This window comes from Pseudopodoces humilis, chromosome 7 (genome assembly GCF_049639895.1).
Source record: "Pseudopodoces humilis isolate 2021_Gansu_Grassland_sample_001 chromosome 7, ASM4963989v1, whole genome shotgun sequence".
Classification (NCBI taxonomy): Eukaryota; Metazoa; Chordata; class Aves; order Passeriformes; family Paridae; genus Pseudopodoces; species Pseudopodoces humilis.
In genome coordinates, this window is record NC_142206.1 from 8,927,341 (window position 1) to 8,949,146 (window position 21,806).

The following is a 21,806-nucleotide window of genomic DNA, read 5'->3' on the forward strand; positions in this document are numbered from 1 at the left end:
GAAATGGAGTCAGACACATCATCTGTTACCTGTTACCCAGCTGTGGCTGCCCCATCCCTGGAAGTGTCCAAGGCCAGGCTGGATGAGGCTTGGAGCAACCTGGGGCAGGGGGTTGGAATGGGATGAGCTTTTAGGTACCTTCTAACCAAACCTTCCATGGTTCTGCTATAACCCCATCAGATCCTAGTCTGGAAGTGTGACACTTGGGAACAATCACACACTCCAGGTTTTTTAAGCTTGGGCCTCAAAATAAATTTCTGTTAAAAAAGGAAGGCCAGGAATTCTAAATCATTCCCTCTCCCTATTTTTTTTGGGTAATTTGCCCCTTTTCCCATGCTCACCTCCACCACAGGGCTTGGAGCACTGGGACCAGCCCTTTAATGCCCATGTAAGTGTCTGAAGTGCATGGCCCCAAATCCAGTTGGGAATGTCTTTGATACCACCCCCTACCCCTCCTTCCTCCTCCTCACAACCCACCACTGTGACAGCTCAGACTGAATGATTGACTTACTGTGTTTGGAATTCCTTCTTTAAAAAACAGCAGTGGAATATCCAGAACTCCAGGAGGGGTCCCTGGAAGCCACAGGCAGAGTCAGATGAACAATCCTGAACAGGTTTTCAGGGGATGCATCCCCAGCCTGTGGCTGCAAAGTCTCCAAAACTGTTCCTTCCCCTTGGGACAGCCAGGGAAAACATCCCCATCATGGATTTCTGTCAGGAAAAGCCTCACAGCTCCAAGATACTCTGCTCCTCCCAAATCCAGGCCAGCACTCCAACAGGCTACAAGGAATAAAGAGGACAGACCATCTCAGGGTGCACACCACTATTTTTAACAGTAACAGCAAAACCAGGGGGAATTCACACTCACCTTTTCTTCTGTGCACTTCCTGGCCACAGCTCTCAAGAGCCTCACACTCCTTGCCTTCTGTTTGCTCCTTTTCCAAGACCTTTGGAGCCAGTCCAGGGCAGCCAGTGGCCACCACAGCCCTGGCAGTGCTGCTGGGTGATCCCAGCCCCTCTGAGGGCTGCAGCTGCAGATGTCCCTGCTCAGGGATGTGCCACAGTCACCAGCTGTGGTGGCAACGCCGTAGAGGCTTCCAAACCACAGGCAGGCACAGGCTGTGTTGTGCAAAATCTGTGCTTAATTAAAATCAGCCTCCTAGAGAAGAAAAGCTGTCTTTACCTAGAAAGGGTTTCCTTAGGATTTGCCAGGAAAAGGAGCTGTGAGATCTGCAGGTAAATACAACACAGCAGTGCATCAGCTGCAGGGTTGTCTCTGTTCCCAACCCCCACAGCAAAAAGCCAGAAGAATATCAGAGCAATGCACCAGGGCATTTAGGATTCAAACACTCTATGGCAAATGTCTGCCCTGGGTTTGAAGCCTCTGGAGTCTGACAGGCAGCAGACCCAGAGTAACAGCAAGTCCCAGCTCCAGATTGGCACAAAGTTATTGCCAAGTTGCTGTGCTGCTCAACTGCCCCCCAGAGCTCAGAGATCACACAACCAGGTTTTGGTACAATAGTGTTGACTTCTGGCAACCAGAGCACAAAACTTTCCACCAAAGCCAAGGGGCAGCTCTAGGACAGCAGGGAGACAGAGTGTGCAGTGATCAGCCCCAAACACGAAGTACATAAAAGCCCCCTCAAGCTCCAAAGGACTACCAGAACCAGCAGCTGCAGAGATCACTGTGCTGCAGTGCTAAGGCAGAGTCACATTTCTGTCCTTTGTTGTCCAAACTCTTGTTTAATAAACCATAGAACCATTAAGATGCAGGAAGTTTACAGGCTGATCTGCCCTCTTGGAATGGGAATGCTGTAGCTGCTCAAGCACCTTTGTAATATCCCAGTGCATTCCAGTCCCTCATTCACACTCTGCAGTCACAATTCATATAAAAATCTTCACACAAACACTTGAACACTGCTCTTCCCACAATACAAACACTTGAAAAATGCCTCTAAGGATTTTTCTTCCCTCCAAAATAGTCTCTTGCTTTAGCGAACAGGACTTCTCTACTACAGACCCAGCACTTGTTCATTCAAGTTCACTGGTTGACTTTTAAGTCATTTCTTCCTCTTCTGCTTCAGATCTTTAGTCTTCTTAAATTTCTTCTGTTGTTTGGGTCCTCGTGCTGTTTCTAGTTTTCTTTTCTTCTCACTGGAAAGCAGGAACAAAACATCTGTTAAAAATACACTGGATTGCCAAGGGAAATTTTTGTTGTAAAATAGGAGTGAGGGAGAAAATTTAAACTTGGTGCTAGAAAAAGCACAAACAAGAGCCTGACTTAGATTTTATAGTGTCCTGAGATTCTCTAACCCAGAAGATCTTAAATTTTAGCTCTTGTCTTTATTTTTCAAAACTTTATCTGTCCTAAATGGGGCATCTGGAATTTAGAGTACCCAGAAGAGAAACTACCACTGATAGTTTTAAACATTCAATTTTGTCCCTGCACTGGACTCTGTCTCAAGCAAACACAACAGAATTCCAAGCTCTGATCTTTTTAAGCAACTGCTAAGACTCACTCCTTCCTGGAAGGCTTTTGGAAACTTACAGCTTCCAGCATTCATGGACAAAAACATGAAAGGGGGGAATAGAGATCACATAATTAGTTACTTGAGCTGTCAGGCACCCCAGGAAGCAGAAATAAGTGAGAAGGGAAGTCTCAGCTATAAATCCCCAAGGGAAAATATGGGAAGATTACATGCTGGGCAAGGCAGAAGAAAGAAGATGGATGAAAATTAAGGAATTGCAGAAACACGGACATTTTCCAGGCTCAAGCTCACATTTGAAAGAATTCTTCCCTGAATTTGCACCTCCAGGGGCTCCCACCTAGTGTTAAATCCCAAAGCAAATGGGGCAGTCAAGTGGAATGAGTGACCCAAGGGAGGAACAGTCCCAGCTTCTGTGTGGGATCAGGACCAGATCATCAGCAATAAAGTCAGGATTAAACAAATTAATGAAGAGAGGACTATCCTTACAGAACCACTGGGTAGTAGAGCTTGCAGCTGCTCACACCCCAATTTCCCCAGGAAAACTGAGGATCTATCCAGGACACTGAGTTCACTTAACCTGCATTTAGGCTTCACTTAGGCTTAAGAGTGAACCCTTAGGCTTTGCTCTTTTAGAAAACATTTTAACAAAGCCAGCAGGAAAGACTAGAGAGATCTTTGGAATATTTCAAGTTCCTTTACCTTTTCAAGCTGATGACAGAAGCATTCTGTCCTGCTTTGCTCAGCACCTCGTTCCACTCATCATCATCCCCCCGGATAATGTACCTAAGTGGGAAAGGTGAAGGAAATATCAAGTCAAATTGTTAGCACAAAGGAAAAAAAAATTAAAAATAAGGTGTTTCTACTGTCAGGCACACTCTACTCTGCAAACAAAGCCACTGTGCCAGCACCCAACCAAATCGGATTTGGGAAACATACTTGAAGTCAGGCTGGCAAAGCTGGCATGGGACAGCTTTTCTAAATCAGTCTGGGGAAATGTGAAGAGCTGCAGCTTGCTTTTGAAAAGAGAAATAAAGACAGTAATTGCTACTCAAATAAACTCATGTCCTGTGGCCCTTGGTGTTCAAGCACCCTGGAAATTACACCCAGATTTAAAGAGACAAAGCAATTGTGTAGCAAAATGGAGTGACTGCTCTCCATGTCTCAAGTTCCTGGAGATTTGGAATAGATAAGGCCTTGTCCACAAAGCTGAACAATGTTGGACAAATCCTCTCAAGTTTTATATTACCTGCATTGAAAAGTATTCAAAATAGATTTTTATCTCTCTCTCTCCTCATGGAGAACAAAAATCTACTTCTGGCTGAGAAAAAGGAAACTCAGTCAGTCCAGTATGTAGCACTATCAATGCTACAAAACGGAGTTAATTTTAAAACATGTTGGTTGTATTATTTCCTTTATGTGACTTGTGTTCCTTCATGTGGCAAGTCACTTCAAATCACATCCATTCTTGTCCTTTCTTCAAACATGACAACCAAAGATTCAAAGAAGCTTTTATTCCTTTTGCCAGATTTAACAGAGATCAGTTTAGAGCTAAGCCAGACAACTTTCCTGGGACATGAGCACAGTGAACAGTGTTTATAAGACAAAATGTGGGAGGGGAGAGAGAAGAGAGAGACAATCAGTGGCATCTGCAACTCCTGTTGATCCAGAAAGAAATCTGCTGACCCTTAAGTAAAAGCACTGGTTGGTTGCTCTTTTTGTGTTGATTTGGGTTTTTTATGTTTTACCCACTGCTGACAATACACACCAGTTCTCATTTACTGATGGTTTACTGCACCTACAGCCTTGTGCACAAATCCCAGCAACAACCAGCATTCCACTCAGGGAAAAACTAGATTTGAGACCCAGGCAGATGAATTCTTACTGTGTAAGGTCCATTTCTTTCAGTTTCATCACTTCTTGCTTGTGCTTTTCTTGGAATTCCTTTGCAGCTTCCTCCTGCAACAGGACAGCACAAGATGCATTAGGTCCTGAGGGCAACCATGACTTTCTCATGGGAGGAAAATGCCTTTTCCCACAAATGCATCTCCTAAAATAAATACCAGCTGGTGCTGAATAACTTCTCTCTTTTATCTAATTGCATTTTTATGTTATTTGTACACACAAACTTGTAATTTTCTGTGAAAACCCCATATTGCAGCACAACTACAGGTGCACATAATGCAAACCTGTAAGGTTTTAACTCCTTTACAGTGCCAGATGTGGTGTGGAACCCTTTAAATCCAAGAAAATTTAATGTTTCTGTCCTCAAGCAAACTCCCAGAAGTGCTTACATATGAACCAGGAATGAAGTTTGTATTTACCAAATCGTCATTTAAAGATTTCAGTGTTGGCTCCATCACAACATCTTTTGTTGCTGCCATCTGCTCCTCCACAGCTTTTTCCTGGACTGTGTTGAACAGCTGAAAATAGAATAACCCAGCACATGTAAGACTTGTTTTTTAAAACACCATTTATCACCTCTACAATGAACTCCTAATGCCAGGCTTCAAAGCTTTGCTATCCTGAACCTTAGAGAGAAAGAAAACCAGGAAGCAGATTCAAAACTTTCCAATTATTTCACTGGATTTCAAGTCTACCTCAAGATAACACTGGAAAAATAATTTTATTTTTTTCCAAGGAAACCCGAGATGCCACCAATGCTCTGAACAATGGCTCAGGCAACATGGCTTATCTGCTCAGCATCCTGGTCAAGGCATTTCAACATGGAAAACCATAAGATAGGCACTTTTATCTGTAAAATCACTACACAGAATCATGAAGTGGTTTGGGTTGGAAGGGACCTTAAAGATCATCCAGCTCCAAAGCCCCTGCCATGGTGATTTAAATTGTTGCCACACGTTTTCCAGCTGGGATTTTCCCCACCTTGCCAAGAAGTAACTGGGGATGCATCAAGGATGCCCAGCTCTGATCCAGCTCTCTCTCAGTGCCCTATTTTCTGTTAATATTGGAATGATTGTCCCACATGACCAAGGCTTGTCTTACTGCTCCCACCTGCACTACTTTGCGGATGATCCTGTTGAAGAGCCCCATCAATTGACTGCTGGGCAGTTCCAGCTCCTTTTCCAGCTGGTCCAGAGATTTATGCTGTAGGCCAATCCCTAGGAAAAGGGCCTGAGGAAAAGATGTATTTCAGTCACAGAGCAAATACAGACACACATTCCCCACTGCCCCCGCTGTGTTTTTCCCAAATCCTCGCTCCACTCCGTCCATACACACCGACTGTGCAGCAGAGAGGGAGATATCTCCCATCTGGCTGAGGAAGAACATCCTGGCAATGGTGGGAACCATGTCCATGATGAGGTGATAGTCCACCATGTTTCGGGAGTACATCTCCAGCCTCTTCAGGTCATACGGGATGAACACGGACTCCAGCTCAGCACGGCTGATGGCTGGTGGGGATGGGAAAAAGACAGCAAGGCCAGGAATGTTCTTCAGAGCTACCCAGGATCTCAGTCTTTAGCATTTATTCAGCTTCATATATTATTTAATATTTTTCCTTTGTCTTTAACAATTCTCATTGGTCTTGCTGTAAAAGAGGTTTGCTCCCTTGCTGCAGCAGAAAAACCCTCTGACCAACACAGGCACTAAAACCCCACAAGACACAGGTACCAAGAATCTCCCAGAGGATTCTCCTCTGTTGAACATCCTGAGAAAACAGTAAATTGCAGGTGCCAGGCCCCAGCCATGCTCTGTCATGCACACACAGCTGTCCCAGTCAGGGTACTCACATGCTTGGGGCTGCTGTTTGATATTTTTGTTCTGTAGAATATTCAGTGCCAAGGAGGGAGAGAAGGTGCTGAACTGGTAGGAAAGCAGGGAAAGGAAGCGCCTCCTAAAATCTACAGGGCAAGAGGACAAAATTAATTATCCCAGTGGACCTCTAGAATTATAAACAGCACAGAGGGCTCCTGCAGAGTCAGCAGGATCAGAGTTACCTTTCCAAAAAGCAGTGAGCCAAGGTTCCTGCTCAGAGTCCTCTTCATTGAGCATCTTCAGCATAATGCAGGAATGCTCCCCGGTCAGGTCATTCTGATAAATAAGATACAATTCTGTGCTTCTGTGATGGATTTCCCATCACCCCCATGAAATTTTTGCACTCTGTGCTCAGCTGAGGAAGGGAAATATCTTCTAAATCAGCAACAACAAATGCATCAACTGCTACTGACCACCTCTACCTAATGGAAAACCTGTGAACTTCTAGAATTTTGTAAATCTCAGCTATTTTACCAATAACCATTTTAATAGCCCTCAACAGCTCTGAATTTTTATGTGCAAGGCCCACATTCACAACCCTAAAACTCTACTCCTTAACAATAGGCTCAAAGGAAAAAAATGAACATAAACCAAGCCCTAAAAGCAGCCTCAGCAAACCTTCCTGCCCCAAACCCCTTCTCACAGACTCTACTAGAATACATGCCCAGGGATTTCAGTAGGGCTGGATTTTCACTCAGGGACAGTGTGGTACTTACAGGGGTCTGCCTCAGATAAACTGGCACAAATCCAGCACGCTTCCAGAACCTGGGAGAAAGAGGGAACACACTGAGAATCATGGAGCTGTTGACCACACATTAATAAATTGTGGTTAAATGCAATTTATCTGCTGTACAAGGATAGCTGGAGAGGAACATACACAGGTCTCTTAAGTCACTCCAACAATCAGTGCAAATGAGCACTGACAGAAAGCAGGAATAGCACTCACCTGACTGAGAGTCCAGCTCTGGGGAGTGAAAAATTATGACTGTGATTTCAAAAAATGCACAGACTTTCAAGGTGCTGTGAAAGGCATTTTACATCAGTCAGGAAAACAACCAGCAGCTCTGAAGTCAGCAGCACCTCAAGTTTCTACAGGTCACAGGGATTAGAATTTAACTACTCCCTACCTATCACAGGCTGTCGTTACTTCTACACCCTGGAAAAACTGAGCAAGTAAAGCTCATTATCTTTTTCAGAAGGGCAAGATATAACTGGGAAATAGAACCATGTCCTACTTGAGCAATCTGGGTGTCAGGCCATAAGACACCCCGAGATAGTCCAGGTGCTCAGCTTGTCTCTCGCTCAGTTTGAGCAGCAAAGGAGGTAAATCCTTCCGAGGTGTCACAACCTCTTCTAACAAACCAACAGTCTGGAAAAGAAAGTGGGAATGAGTTAGCAGCACTGCCCATAGAAAGCTGTAAATTAAAGCTCTTCTTCTGTATGAAAACCAAATCTGAGTATTTCCTCCCTACAGAGTGGAGACTTACAGGGAAAATTACACAGCTTAGAACGACAGAAACTAAAAAAAAATTACCTCACTGCTCACAGTTGTGATTTCTTTTGGCTTTTGAACTGTTTCTTCTTCCAAACATGGGAATTTGCCTTCGTAGTACATCTGCAGCAAAGTCAGAGCTCTGCTGCCATAGCCCATCTGTGAAGAAGCAAAAACACCCTGTAAGCAAAACGAGATCTCTATTTTTTATCACAGGGCAACAACATTCCCCCCTTAAAACCTATTAACAATCAGCAGTGGAGACATCACTCAGTCACTGCAGAAATGCTCTTTTTGGCCATGTGGCAGCTCCCGGGAGGAGGACAGTACAGAACCAGGGTGCCTGAAATCACCATCAACCATTGTAGTTCAGGGCTGTGTAATAATTCTTGGGGCTTTACTCTGGCACTCAGAAAATGCCAAACACTTGGTAATGTCACAGTAAACATGTCTGGATCTGGATTGTGTATGGCAGCTTGGGATGCTCCCATGCTGCCTAAGAATGATGGGAGCACTGGGTTGGTGCCCTGAGCTTAAAATGCTAAAAACTGGAGGAACTGCAGTGTTTTCACTGTTTCTGAGCTCTGCCTGGAGAGCCATTTCCATGGCACCACCACAGCTGGGTCCCAGGTATTTTACCCCCTGGTAATCCGGGTGAACCGCGATGCGAACGACACGCCCACCGGAGAGGCCCCCAAAATCCGGATCCTGGAACTGCACAACGGACAAAAAGTCAATTTGAAGGACACAGCTAGGCACTCTAGAAACAAGAAATACATGAAATACACCCTGGGTGCGAGTGCACAGCTAAATCACCCACCTGCTCTGAAATGGTCCAGGGAATAAGATCACCAGAGGCTTTCTTTCCCCTGGAGAGGCTGTTCATGATGGACTGGCGGGAGATCTCTCCCTCCATGCACACCTGCCAGGAAAGACACAAATCATGAACACACACAAAATGCTTTCTCCTAATCAACAGGATCAAAACTGACACTCAAGTCCTTCTCTTACCTGAACAACAGCCAGGACTTCCGGTAACGAATTCTGGGTGGGTGGAACAGGTGGCAAAAGGCAGAAGAGATGATGGGCAGGGGCATCAGAGAGCATCTGGAGGTCATTGGGGGAGTTCTGGAGGGTAAAGACATCAGAAAGATGAAAAACTGTCAAGAGAATCACAGTATACCCTGAGTTGGAAGGGACCCATCAGAATTGAGTCCAGCTCCTGGCCCTGCACAAGACAACCCCAAGAATGCTACAGAAATGTGCCTGAGAGTGTTACCCAAATTGTTATTCCATGAGGAGAGCTTCAAAGGCCAGCTGATTTCTAAACAATCCCTCTATTTTCCAAATTTAGAGCTATTAAGAAATTTGGAACTCGTGCTGTCACACCCCCAGAGAGTATCTGTTTTCCTCAGGGGAAATTGTGTGCTCTAATATGTATGAACCTGAACTCCTGTTTTCATACAGCTTCTTACCTCCTAAGTACCAGATCCTAAATGTTTTTTATAAGCCTCGGATTTTTAGAACTCAGACTCAGGGGACTTTCCCACTCATATTTACAAATCATCCCTGATCTTGAAACCTTGAAATGCATTACTCTTTTGAGCCTCATAATGGTGCTGCTCCTGACGAACTTGAGGCCACCAGAACATGGTAAAGAGAACTGCAAACGAGGTTCAGCACTGATAAAATCCTGATAAGCTTGGAGGCTCATTTGGAATTCTAGTCTCCACATTTTCTCAAGGCAAAAGTATTCCAGATTATCTGAAAATCCAGTATGTCCAGCCAGGACTGAGACAGAGATCTCAGAGAAAGAAGAACACAGCTCTACACAACAAGAAGCAACAAAAGCTGTTGAGAAATCTCAGTTGGGCTGTCATAACACGCACTGCTGTCCCCAGCCGATTCCACACTGAAATTGGGACTGAAATTGAATGGAACAAGTTCAAGCCCTACCTTGTAGTGTGAAGCAACATACAGGGCCATCAGCCTCTGCAGAAAAACTTCTGATGCTCTGTGGTAACAAAAGAGTGTGTCTCTATTTACATAGTATCTAAACACAGGAATTAAGGAAAAAAACCTCCTTGGATACCAGGAAAAAGCTTCCTGTTTATTTTCAACATCTGGGCCACAAACTGGCTTGTCCTCTTAGACACAGCTTAATCTACAAGAATAAATGATGTTGGGCAGTGTTTGCAGCTTTCACATCCTTCATCTGTACAGATAAACCTTTCCAAGCCAAACTCCAACAAGGGCTTCCCTTCATGCAACCCTTCCTTGAGGTTGTCTCTGCAGCAAACTGGGGTTTGGTGATGTCCTGGCAACATACCACCAGCAGTGCCCTGAGAGCTTAACTCCAGGAGTGAGGTCTTAGGAAAAGATCGTGTGCTGAGCTTATCCCATCAGCTACAGAACCAACTATCAACCAGGCTGAGAAACATTCAGTGAGGATACAGGTCACAGGTGTCTGGCAGAGGGCAGCCAGAGATGATCCTGGTGATGTTGAGGCAGTCCAAGCACAGGAGATCATTCAGCCACTTCTCCACAGGATCCCCAGGGGCATATCTGATGGACTCGTGCAGGGACACCTCGTGCAACGTGCGAGCTGCAAGGGTTGCAAAGGACATTCAGTGCTGGAAGCCACAGCCAGACAAGCATCCCACAGGATTCCTGTGCTCTGAAGGGCTCCCACATTAGAAATCTGTCAGTTGCTGATTTTTTACCTCTTAAAAGCCTTCCATCTGAAACTTGTGAGGGAAAACCAGCCAAGTTTCATCACTTCCCCACACAAGCCCTTTCCCACAGCTGCAAAGCACATGGATTGTGGGACAGCCATGGGATCTGGCTGACAGCAGCCCCAGCCACGGTGACACACAACCCAGAGGTGTTGTACCTGAGGTGAGCTTGGCAGTGGCTGTGGATTTGTTCTCTGCTGTCAGGGTCACCTGGCTCTGGGCGCTCTGCTGGCGGAGCTGCTGGATGAGCTTCAGGGACAGCGACCGACCTGTGCCCTCATACCTGGAAACCAGAACACAGAAAAGCTGAAGCGAGGAACAGGGCAGCCACCCAGAGCTCTGGGGAAGCTCCAGCATGGAGTGGTTGCTCCAGCCTTACCCATTGATGGTAGAAGCCATGAACACCAGGTAAGGGCCCAGCAGGTTCTTCACCAGGGGCAGAGGAATGGCAGCAGCTTCATCAATCACCACGAGCTCGGCCTGGCCCAGTTTCACAGAATCAGCAGGGTGTATGTACTGCAAACGAGAGGACACGGTCACTGCCAGCAGCAGCCTACCTGCAATCAGGGAAACATCAGAATTCTCAAAGCTGAAGCCCTGGAAAGCTCTTTGCTGTCCCTGTTCTCCTCAAACAGCAAGCCAGAGACTGAGATGTGGAAAAACAAAGTCAGGAGAGGGTTTATGCTGCCCTAACAAGGACTGGTTCACACATCTTGTTTAGCACAATTTCAAACAAATTCATCTGCAGAAGTGAGGAAAATAAAGGAAATCTAATCACTAAAAGCTCTTCCTGCACTGCTCCTTTCACCTTCCTTTGCTTTTGTTTTGGGAGAAACCCACGAGGGAGCTTTGTAATCTACAAGTTATATCCTGAAAGAGAAAAGGTATTTTGAGGAAGTCACTCCCTAAAGATCTGCCCTACACCAAAACCCACCAGGACAGTTACATGTCACACAGAATGAACATGCTTAAAATCAAAACAACTTCAACACTGGCAAAAACAACAGCCAGGAACAAAAATTGGAAAGGCAAGAATGCCAATTACCTGAATGGTCTGCCTGTGCTCCTTGAACACATTCACTCTGACCACTGCCTTGTTGAACTCTGGATTTAAGGACTGAACAATCTCATAGTCCAGGTGTTCCTGGAAAATAACATTTTTAAACAATATAAAAAGTCAAGATCTAAGAAAAAAATAAGTTACCATCATCATCATCAAAATAAGCTCAAACACTTATTTCACGTTTTAATCAAAAATTATTATAAAAGCTTCAAAGGCCTGAGAACTGGGAAATTATTTACTGATGTTAAAATCTGCTTCACATAGAAACTGGTTTACCCTGCTTAAAAACAGAGAAAGAAACATAACTCTACCACGATTCCTTTTTTTACAAAACATAGTAACAAAAAGCTAGTTGCAAATATATGTAGCCAAAAGCACAGATGAGGTGTAAAACCTCCTGGGCAGGAATGCTTTGGAAGTATTGTAAAATAGTCTGCTCCCCATACCTGATACTGCAGTGCATCAAAGCCTTTAAATATGAACTCAAAGAGAGTGTGAAGGTTGTCAGGGCTGGGAGATGTGACAAAGATGTTGGAGTAACTGCAGAGAAAAACACAAAACAAGAGCTGAATGATTTTTCTAACAAATTTTACCACGTAGGTACTAAATAGAATGGGTTTTTATTAGGAGGGGTTGACTTTACCTAATAACCAAAACACAGCAGATTCCTACAGATACTTAATCTCAATTCATGCATGATTATTTTGAGTTTTAAGTAAAATTTGACCAACAGTGTATGGAGCAATCAAAAGATACAAGACTGAAAATGAGGGATTTAAGACTAGAAATTAGATGCTGACATCTTGGTTTTGTTGTTTTGTTGTTTTTTTTTTTTAGACTCAGGGATGCAGGTAAGGCCTGGGGGATTGGAAGAGGGGGATCACTCACCCAAAAGCTACTGCTCCAGCAATGGCCAGCCCCAAAGCAGCAGATTTCCCTCGTCCCCTGGCTGCTGTTAATGCCACAGTGCTCCTCAGGGTCTTCTCAGAAATGGCTTCAATGAATTTTAGAACTGCTTTTGCCTGAGGATTAGAAAACCCCCAGAAAAGAGTGTGTGAGTTTTTGTCACACCATGACCTGCCACGCCCAGAGAACCTCAGCTTTGGCCAGCACACCAACCTGATCCAGGGTTTTGCAGCCATCCACCAGCACTCCCACAGGCTGTGTGTCCTGCAGGCTCTCCTTCAGCTCCCTCAGCTCCAAGTCCTGTGGCCGCAGGCTCTCCTCCTACAGGCACACAACAGGATGAGCCAAGGACATTTCAGCACAATTCTACCTTTGTGGTGTCTTCTGACACCTTAGGTCAGGCAGAGAAGGATTTGGAAGGAAAAGTTACCATAAGAAGAACATATTCCACAAAAACATGAGAATTTATATGGCCAGACATGTATTTAAAACTTAAATTTCCAGGCATTTTCAGGAGAATGGTCACAAAGGCGTTCCCCAATCCTGACCTCCCCAGGCTTGGAGGAAAAAAGGGAAGGATTTTGCAGTACATAGTGATTAAGAGAATGGCATTGCTAGGAAAAACAGATTATATAAAAGTGTTCTGAACAATTTCATTCATTTTTCAGTCTTTGGACATTCATGATCTTTGTTACACCTGTGACATGAAGTGATTGTGCAGGAGGAAGAACTACTGCAGCACCAATACCAAAATAATATCAAGACTTTCAGAGCCAAACATTAAACTTGGACACAAACACAATCTGTTTTAGATGGGAATGAAGGCCGATTTTCCTGGTTGTCACTTAAAATTCCAAAAGCACCAGCCTCTCCAGCCAACAGATAAGCATTTGTGCTGCTGTCAGTGCAGCTCTAATGATAAAAAGGGATTGCTTTATTTTGGTTTTCTTTTTAAAATCAGCATCCTATTAGAATGTTTCTACCATCTCTGACAGAACCTGTGCTGGTTATTTCTTAGGCCACACAGCACAGTTCAAATGCTTCAAGATTTCCACTAAAAACTGGTTCCACTTTACTGCAGCCTACAACTGGAAGTGATAAAAGGATACATTTCTAACAGTGCAAATATTGTGTCTAGATTATCCTTAGGGAATTTTTCCTGGAATGTAACACGTGTAACTCAGAAATTGAAACAACTGCCACAGCTTCCAGCTGTGTCTTGAGCCTGCAATATACTTATTTCCAAAGCGCTCTCCCACCCTCCAACTGCCAAAAAAGTATTTTTATTTGTGTTGTCCCATGTATCCATCAGCTTGAAATCCCTCCATGCAACCACAATCAAGCTCCACCTCCCTGAGCTGAGCAGCAGTACAGGAAAATTAATAAATATGGGCAAGCACAAAAAGAGACAGGAGAGAAAATTTGAAAAAAATAAGCAGAGTATAGGAAGAACAGCTTCCCAAGCTTCACCCACATAATTTTTGCAGAATGTTCTGCTTGCTCTCTGCAATGCCATCCCTTGATATAAATTAGGGTGAAATAAAAAAAAAAAAAAATCCCTGTTTTGAAATCTTTAACACCCTGTGGCAAACTCAGAGGGATTTCTGCCAGGGAAAAGGGCTGAGATCACTCACTGACCTGGGACTGCGGGGGGACAGGAGTGATGTTTGCAGCATGGCTGGAGATGGGCAGGATGTTCAGCTGGTCATCGATCACCAGGCAGGTCTTGCACGAGGCCAGGGACAAAATGAACCTGAGCAGGCAAAGAAAACTCAATAAAAAAACCAGCACCACTGCCTGGTGGTTCATTTGAACTCTCTTCTAAACACTGAGTATTTACAGCTACCCACAGCTGAGTATTTACAGCTACCCACAGCTGAGCTGCAAGTTCAGCTTCCAAAAAAGGCCTGTTCCACTGCAAACCTGTGGGATGTTTTCCTATCAGGAATATCCAACATTGTTCCTGGTGCTTTCCTTGGGCAGACAGCCCAGATCCTTTGCACTCTGAGTCACTCACCTCTCATTGAACCTCCCCACCACATCCTGGTGGGCCTCTGTCCTGTACCGAGAGTGAACGTCCTGAAAGAAAAAGCAAAGAAAACAGAAAGAAAATGTCAGTCTGGAGAAGGGGCACCAGTGACAGAGACATTTACAGGATTGTGACCCCTTCTTTCCCACTCTTGTTTCTGCATTTCCAGCCACAGCACATCCCAGACAGGATTCCAACTTTACTGTGAAACACCCACATTTGCAGCATTCCAGGACTGCCTGAGTGTACTAAATCCAGATGAAGAGGGAGCAGGAAAGATGATGGAAGGAAGATAACAGCCCATTACAGAATCAATAAATACCCACTCAGCATCACCTCAATGTAGCTGCTGGTAGAGAACAGACACATTGTGCTGCACATACCATGGTCATGGTATAGAGCTGCTTCAGGGAGTTCATAGTTCTCAGCAGAATCACCACAATTCCACCACCTTCCACTGTCTCCACAGTTCTGGCCAACAGGTTTGGAGTCAAGGCTTCAAAATCCTGGGGAATGAGAAGAACTTCAGAGTTGCCCAGAGTCCAGCAGTGCAGTTGGCTCCTACTGAAAGGCACAGAAAGCCTAAAAACTTTATTCCTCAATGTTTAATTCACACTTAGATTTGCACTAACCAATGTCCTGTCACAACTCCTACCAATAAGGCCACCTTGCCCTCACACAACTCCTGAGGGATAAGCAAGGCCACCAAAACTGAAGTGGCAAAAGCAAAAAAAACTATTCCTGCAACATTTCAATTGATTATTGTAATGCGCTTTTGGGAGCCAAGTAATTCCTCACCTGAAGGACACACATCCCAAAGGTGTTCCCAAGGATCTTATGAGTTTCATTGTAGTAGCAGTAGCGGATGTTTGTGGCTGCTATGAACAGTTCAAAGGGATCATCATCCTTGATGTTCAAAGTTCCACTCTTAATCTTCTTCTGGAGCTGCCTCATCCTCTTCTTCCGGTGGCTGGGGCAAAATAATCGTTACTCGAGTTTTCTTGGGAAAGCAGAGCTCAGTCCTAAATATGACTGAGGTTAAACAACTGATGAACCCAAGTTGTGAGTTTAAAAAGGTGAGGGGGAGTTTGATCCAGGGCAGTAGAGTCAGTGTTAGAGCTACAGTAGAAAAACCAGAGGTACTTTCTTTGTACGTGTCTCTCTCTGCCAGTGTCAACTCTATTATGGAAGCCAAATTTCAGTCCTGGAAGAGTAAACTTCCCCCAGCTTCTCCAGGAACAATCCTGGCTACCACTCACACCCAAATCCCTCAGCCTACAGTGCTGGCTCCCCAGAGAGCAGGAAGACACCCGCGGGATCTCTCACCTGCTGAAGCCCAGTTCCTTCTTGTAGCACCACAGCACAGAGGGCCTGGCCTTCACTGTGGCCTTGGACAACATGTGGTGAAGGATAACGACCTGCCAAAGCACACAGCACTCACAAACAGCTCCCAGGGGAACACCAAAAAGCAAAGTGTTTTTCTAAACTTCATTTTACAGCTGTATTTCTGCTGTGGAGAACAGAGGGATTCCTTGGCATGGAGTGAAGCTGTGTCTGTGCCTTCTCCAAGGCTGCAGGACACTGGATTTAAACTCCTGTTTCCTTAGTTCCCTTCTCTGGCAGAACTGACACTGATAATTCCAGGCTAAACACAGTTCCTAGCGTTTGTCTCTTACGGATAATCCACTCATACGGATTTTCCAGAGTGTTTCAAATAAACACTGAACACAACGAGACCTGAGAGATGCCAGAACCCATCAGTAAATAATGCCAACATTCCTGTACTGCCACCTGAATAACTCATTATTTTCAAAGTTTGTTTTTTTTTTTATAATTAGTTTATTTTATTTGCCCACAAACTGGAGATAAATGAATTATCAGTTACACAGCAGTTAGAAGAGAACAGTAGCAGGACCAGGGCAGTGATTGTTCCCCTCTGCTCAGCACTGGAGAGGCCACACCTCAAATCCTGGGCTCAGTTTTGAGCCCCTCACTGCAAGAAAGACACTGAGGAGCTGAAGGGTGTACTGGGAAGGGAATGGAGCTGGGGAAGGGTCGGAGCACCAGGAGTGGCTGAGGGAGCTGGGAAAGGAGCTCAGCCTGGAGAAAAGGAGGCTCAGGGGAATCTTATTGCTCTCCACAAATCCCTGATGGGAAGGGGCAGCCAGGTCGGGCTCTGCTCCCAGGAACAAGGGACGAGAGGAGAGGAAATGGCCTCAGACTGTGCCAGGGGAGGTTTAGGTTGGATACATGGCAAAATTTCTTCCCTGACCAGGCTGTCATCCCTATAGGGATTTAAAAGCCACCTAGATGTGGCACTTGGAGATGTGGGTTAGTGAGTGGTTTGGCCTTGCTGGACTCAGTGATCTGGGAGGGCTTTTCCACCCTGAACAATTCTGTGATTCTGTGAATTGACTTATCCGAAAACACCATGGGTTTGCCGTGCTGTTCTTCCCCTCCCCACTCCAAAAACACGAGGCCAGAGTCTCTAAAGAAAAACGAGTTTAGCAACTAATTTCCTCCACACAACTTCACCGAGTAGGTTCATCTGCGAGATGACTCAAAGCCCACTCCGAGAGAGAAACTATCACAGCTCAGGGCAGAACCGAGGGGAAAAAACCTCCAGCTGGCAGAAAATCTAATATCCTTTGCCCCAGTTTAAAAAACCCAAACCAAACACACAAACCCCAGGCTGCCGTGAGTTTCATTTGAAGTTCATGAGCTTCCCAGGCAGGAGATCTCTAAGGAAAATCTCACGCACCACTTCTAACCCCTCCGTGCCTACGAGGTCCCTCCCCCTCAGGCCCCTGCACTACCTGGGGCCGTGCAGGTTTAACTCCTGCTGCAGGCAGGGAGGAGCAGGGACTGAAGGACTGCGGCAGGCTCGGCTGGGTCTCAGCACCCACAGACCCCGCACCCCTCCGGGCCGGCGTTACCTGATCCTTGCCGCGGTCGCCCACCACCACGAACAGGCTCCGCTGCCGCTCCGCCACGCCGTTTTCGATGAGGACGCGGATTCGGTTGTCCACCTTGCGGCGCTGCATGGCTGCGGCTCCCGGAGCTTTTCCCGCGGCTCCCGGAACTTCTCCCCCGGCTCCGCTCCCGCTGCACCACGTGGGAGCCACGTGGGGCCGGGCGCGGGCGCCGCGCAGCGTGGAAGGACCCCGGGGCTGCCCGCGCCAGCCGCCTGCGCGACGCGTACAAAGAGATATTTCTAAAGACACATTTCTATATAAACACACATTCTCTGTATATCGAACTTTCAAGCAGAATAATTGAAAATAGCTTTCCACATGGGAAAGGACTCCTGTACCGCCTCCAGGCGGCTCCCAAAATCCCTGCGAGACACTGAGCAGCCTCCATCTCCCACAGGTGGTGTTTGTTTGTTTATTTGACTTTCGGCTGTAAAAGGGGGATGAACCAAACTTCAGTCGCAAAGGCAACATCGAGTTTAGTTTTTTTAAACGCTTTGTTCTAGAGAAATCCTGCCTGCGAGCCCTTCAGGTGTGCGGGCACAAAGAGCAAACTTCTGATTTTATAAAGATAATTCCATTTCCACACCAGCAAACTCTGAGTCTGGGTGGCCTTTGCGCCTGAGGGGAGAGATGACAAAATCAAATATATATATATATATATATATATATATATATATATATATATAAAAGGGCATTTGGAGCTAGTTTTCCCGAGGAAACAAGACTGCAGAGAGCAAACACAACATATCCAGAAAGAAACAAATCTTTAGGATTCAATATTACAGGATACTAAACGAACCCCCAGGAAATCCTGCTCCTCAGTAAGAGTAGGGAGCTTCTAATATTTAAGCTCTGCTTCTTAATAAATCAACCAGAGTTGTTTGAGGTTTTCCATACAATATCCCAAGTTTCACAACTGTGGAGCAGCAACAAGAAAATGATTTATCAACCTGACCTGAAATTCCAGCAAGGATTCAGAAACATGGAATTTAATTCTCAAACTGACAGTAAAGTCAGTTTGAGAAACTGAATAGAAGTTAAAATTCCTGGCGCTAACCTTTCAGTACCAAAGCTGAGCTGAACTATTTGCATATTTATTCCTAGCTTTCAATACTGTCTCCTTTTTTTTTTTTAAAAAAAAAAACAAAAAAACTTTAACACTGAAACAACAAAATATTTAAAACCAGGTGACAGCGTAGGAAAAGTGTTTAATAACACTGGATGTATTCAGGGTTTTTTAAAATATAAGAAAATATTATAAAAATGCTGAATTAATAATCATAAAGGCTGTAGAACAAATTTTTTCTTTAGGTGAACCCAGTTAAACCCAGTCATTGAGAACAAAACCACCAATGCAACAGAAGTGTAGCAAGACAATCCCTTAAGGTATTAAATATTTACTTAAAAGGGAAGGACATAAACCATTTAAATAGATTTATTTTTCAAGTGTTTACATAAGCCATGGACCAACTTGTTTCCAACGCTGAGTTAAAGAAATGCAAAGACATATATACAGGTATGTTTAAGGCCATCAGAAAATTTAAAACTGACAACAAACTAAAATTCTCAACACTTTTATGTGCTAGAAGCATTACTAAAATTAATTCTAAAATCCAAGAACTTCAAAAGAAGAAATACATTTTCATTTAATAAAAGTCTAATGGATATTTCCTAAAATTTAGCTCAAGACCAAAATTCTAGGTGTCCTCTTGATCTGCTGTTGGGTAGAAGTGGGCCAGCAGAGTTGGAACTGAGCTAGTTACACCCTTCTGACTCATAAAATATGAGTATTAAGAGAGGGGAAAAGAATCTGGCTTTTAATAAAACTATAGCAAGAGCAAAAAACTTTAATTCAGAACCAAATGCCAAGTTAGGTTCTAGTTTTCTTAATGCAGTTCTCCTATGTGCTGCTCCAAGTGGCATTCAGAAAGCAGATTTTGGAAAACACTTTTCCTTCCCTCCATTAAGGCTGGATGCAGAGAGCCACAAATTTCAATACTGTTTTATTCAAACAGTCTCTGAAAGTGGTTAATAGAATAGCACCTCTTCCCTTAGATGAACAGTCTAGAAAAGGAAGTTTCTCATCACACTCTGCCACATCACACCAAAAACACACATTTGAAGGACCTTCCCCATCTCCTTCCCTCTAAAAAAATGTATTGGCCAAAAAGGAAAATGTTATAGTTTAAGCAATTAGCCCTCTCCACGACTGTGAGGTGTGCTGACAAAAATAATGGAACGTTCCCAAAGTTCCCTTATTTTTGTCAAAGTCAAAAGCTCCTTCCCTGAAGTTGTGCCACTGACTCCACGACAGCCAAGATCAGTCCGAGACCAACAGAGTGCTCAGATGCATTTTAACAAATTCTGTCATTTCAGGAAAAACATCATTAGAAGGGAGCTGCACCATGTTGCAATGCTGGAGCTTCCAGCAAAGATCCAGACAATAATCATACATATAGTTAAGGCCAGATTTAAATAAGGAAATTGTCCTTTAAGATCAACAGGAGAGTTTTGTTTTTGGGCTCATTTCCTCCTTGCTCTTCAGATGTTCTGGTCCATCAGTGAGGGACAGCTGCACCTTCCCACCACATCCGTGCAAGTTCACTGGTGCCAGCTCAAGTGATGGGAAACCTTTTAGTCCCATCCATGCTCAGTGCAGATGGAAAGCTGGAGAAACAGGTGCCCAGATTTTAGAAACTAAACCAGCCTCCTTCACACAGTGACAAACCTCAGCTCCAGCTTGTACCTTCAAGCATCCATGTCAGTACTTTGCAAAAGACTTTACCCAAGATTAATTTCACATCAGCAAGAAGGATGGTTTGGAGTTCCCAGGATGTGACTGCAGCTTCGTGAACAGGGTGGGGCGAGTATCAAGATTCTTCCAACCAACTGGTTCTGCATCTTGCTCTGCCCATGCTCTGCCCACAAAGATTTTGTCCTATTTGTTCTTAATCATATGAATTTTAAGAACTTTTTCAGTCTCTAGCATCTTTTTTAGTATTTAGCATTTTTGCAGTATTTATGTGTAGTTAGAACCTCTTCAGCGACTTCTCTCCACTCAAATGCTGTTTGGGAGAAAGACGGAAGCTCAACCCTTTCTCCAAAGACCTGTAACAATACCAATCTTCCTAAAAACTTAAGGTTGGCAGGACATTTTGAGAAACACATTTTTAAGGACACATGGTTCTCTGAGAGCCATGTCCCAGCAGGATACATTGCCTCGTTAAGTAACGAGAAGTCAACAATCCTCTTCCAACTACTCTGTCTGGTGATTCAGATTGCTGTATACAAAAGACAGGATCTGGGGAAGAAAACAGGCTAAGTGAAGTTCAGAACCCTCTCTACAGCAAAATCCCTAAGCTGCACTGGTGAACTGATTTTAGAAAACAGCCTGTACAGAGCAAAAACACAGCAGTATAGCAGGAGCAGGCTGGCCTCAGGTGTAAGACAACTCAAGATTTCTGGGTCAGTTTTTAAGTAGGTGGATGTCTAAGTATCCAAGTTTCCCGGACACAGTAACAATACAGAAATTACTTGCTCAGGAACCCTTGAATTACAGCCAAGAGGAAGCAAGAGGCCGACAGCTGAAGTTTGAACAGGCTCAGACACAACCCTCTCCCATGCTCTCCTTCCAGCCACAGGAGCAGACCCCAGCTACCCATGGAATAAACAGCTCATCCCTATGTCCAGAACAGGCTCAGCACCAGAGCCACTCCCAAACTGCCACAGCTTTGCTTCAACATAAACTTCTGGTAACAAGTCTTTGCTCTCAATAGGACCTTTTCCAAAAGAAATGTACCTAGGAGTGCTTGGGCTCTGGAAGGAGCTCAGATCTAGAGCCAGGCTATAGAGTAAAAATCGGGAGCTCCCCTCAACAGGCCAGAGCAGTGAGGGCTCTGTGTGCCACAGGGCAACTCCAGATGATGTTTCAGGACACTCTATTACACCATGGGTGGAGATTAAAGGGGTCTGTGCACATTCCCAGCTCACATCTCAGGGACTTGTTCCACTTCTCCCTCCATCAGGAAGCAGCAGGGCAGATGTTCTGAAGGCCACTATCATACAGGAGGAGGTTTACAAACTTGTCTCTCAATGAAGAGGTTCAGTGCTTTATAAATAAATTCAAGTTGGAAAAAAACCCCAAACCAACCTCCCAAACTCAAGGTGGAATGTTTTGATCTGTTCAAAGGTCTCTGAGTATGCTGCACATTTACTAACAAACTACAATTAGATCCTTAAGGAGCAATTGGTGTGCAATGGAGAAAGTTGAGCAGCTTGTGTTCTACCAACCATTTAAAAGCTGATGCATGAAGAAAAATAAAAGAATTCACTGTTTTCCTACA

General features: G+C 44.6%; 1 protein-coding gene across 1 annotated transcript; it reads right to left on the minus strand.

Moving 5' to 3' along the window:
• Nucleotides 1–1,714: 1,714 nt before the first annotated feature.
• On the minus strand, nucleotides 1,715–17,608 carry NAT10 (N-acetyltransferase 10). The gene is made up of 28 exons (XM_005531773.3): nucleotides 17,425–17,608; nucleotides 15,815–15,906; nucleotides 15,287–15,458; nucleotides 14,872–14,994; nucleotides 14,477–14,538; nucleotides 14,098–14,212; nucleotides 12,673–12,780; nucleotides 12,442–12,575; nucleotides 12,000–12,093; nucleotides 11,536–11,634; nucleotides 10,870–11,006; nucleotides 10,649–10,773; nucleotides 10,210–10,360; nucleotides 9,712–9,808; nucleotides 8,767–8,883; nucleotides 8,576–8,677; nucleotides 8,395–8,469; nucleotides 7,798–7,914; nucleotides 7,499–7,632; nucleotides 6,980–7,028; nucleotides 6,446–6,539; nucleotides 6,239–6,349; nucleotides 5,727–5,899; nucleotides 5,502–5,621; nucleotides 4,811–4,909; nucleotides 4,372–4,445; nucleotides 3,189–3,272; nucleotides 1,715–2,154 (listed from the first exon to the last, which is right to left on the minus strand). Exons 1-28 carry the CDS (start codon nucleotides 17,530–17,532, stop codon nucleotides 2,061–2,063), a joined length of 3,060 nt encoding a protein of 1,019 aa, XP_005531830.1. The 5' UTR covers nucleotides 17,533–17,608; the 3' UTR covers nucleotides 1,715–2,060.
• Nucleotides 17,609–21,806: the final 4,198 nt, after the last annotated feature.

What these genes read in the sequence shown, in the direction of transcription:
- NAT10 (XM_005531773.3), bottom strand. Translation starts at nt 17,532, where the DNA reads ATGCAGCGCCGCAAGGTGGACAACCGAATCCGCGTCCTCATCGAAAAC. An exon ending in TCACAACTGTGAGCAGTGAG is followed by an intron (nt 7,633 to 7,797) that starts GTAATTTTTTTT and finishes TTTCTTTTCCAG; the next exon opens with ACTGTTGGTTTGTTAGAAGA. An exon ending in CTGACACCCAGATTGCTCAA is followed by an intron (nt 7,029 to 7,498) that starts GTAGGACATGGT and finishes TCTTTCTCCCAG; the next exon opens with GTTCTGGAAGCGTGCTGGAT.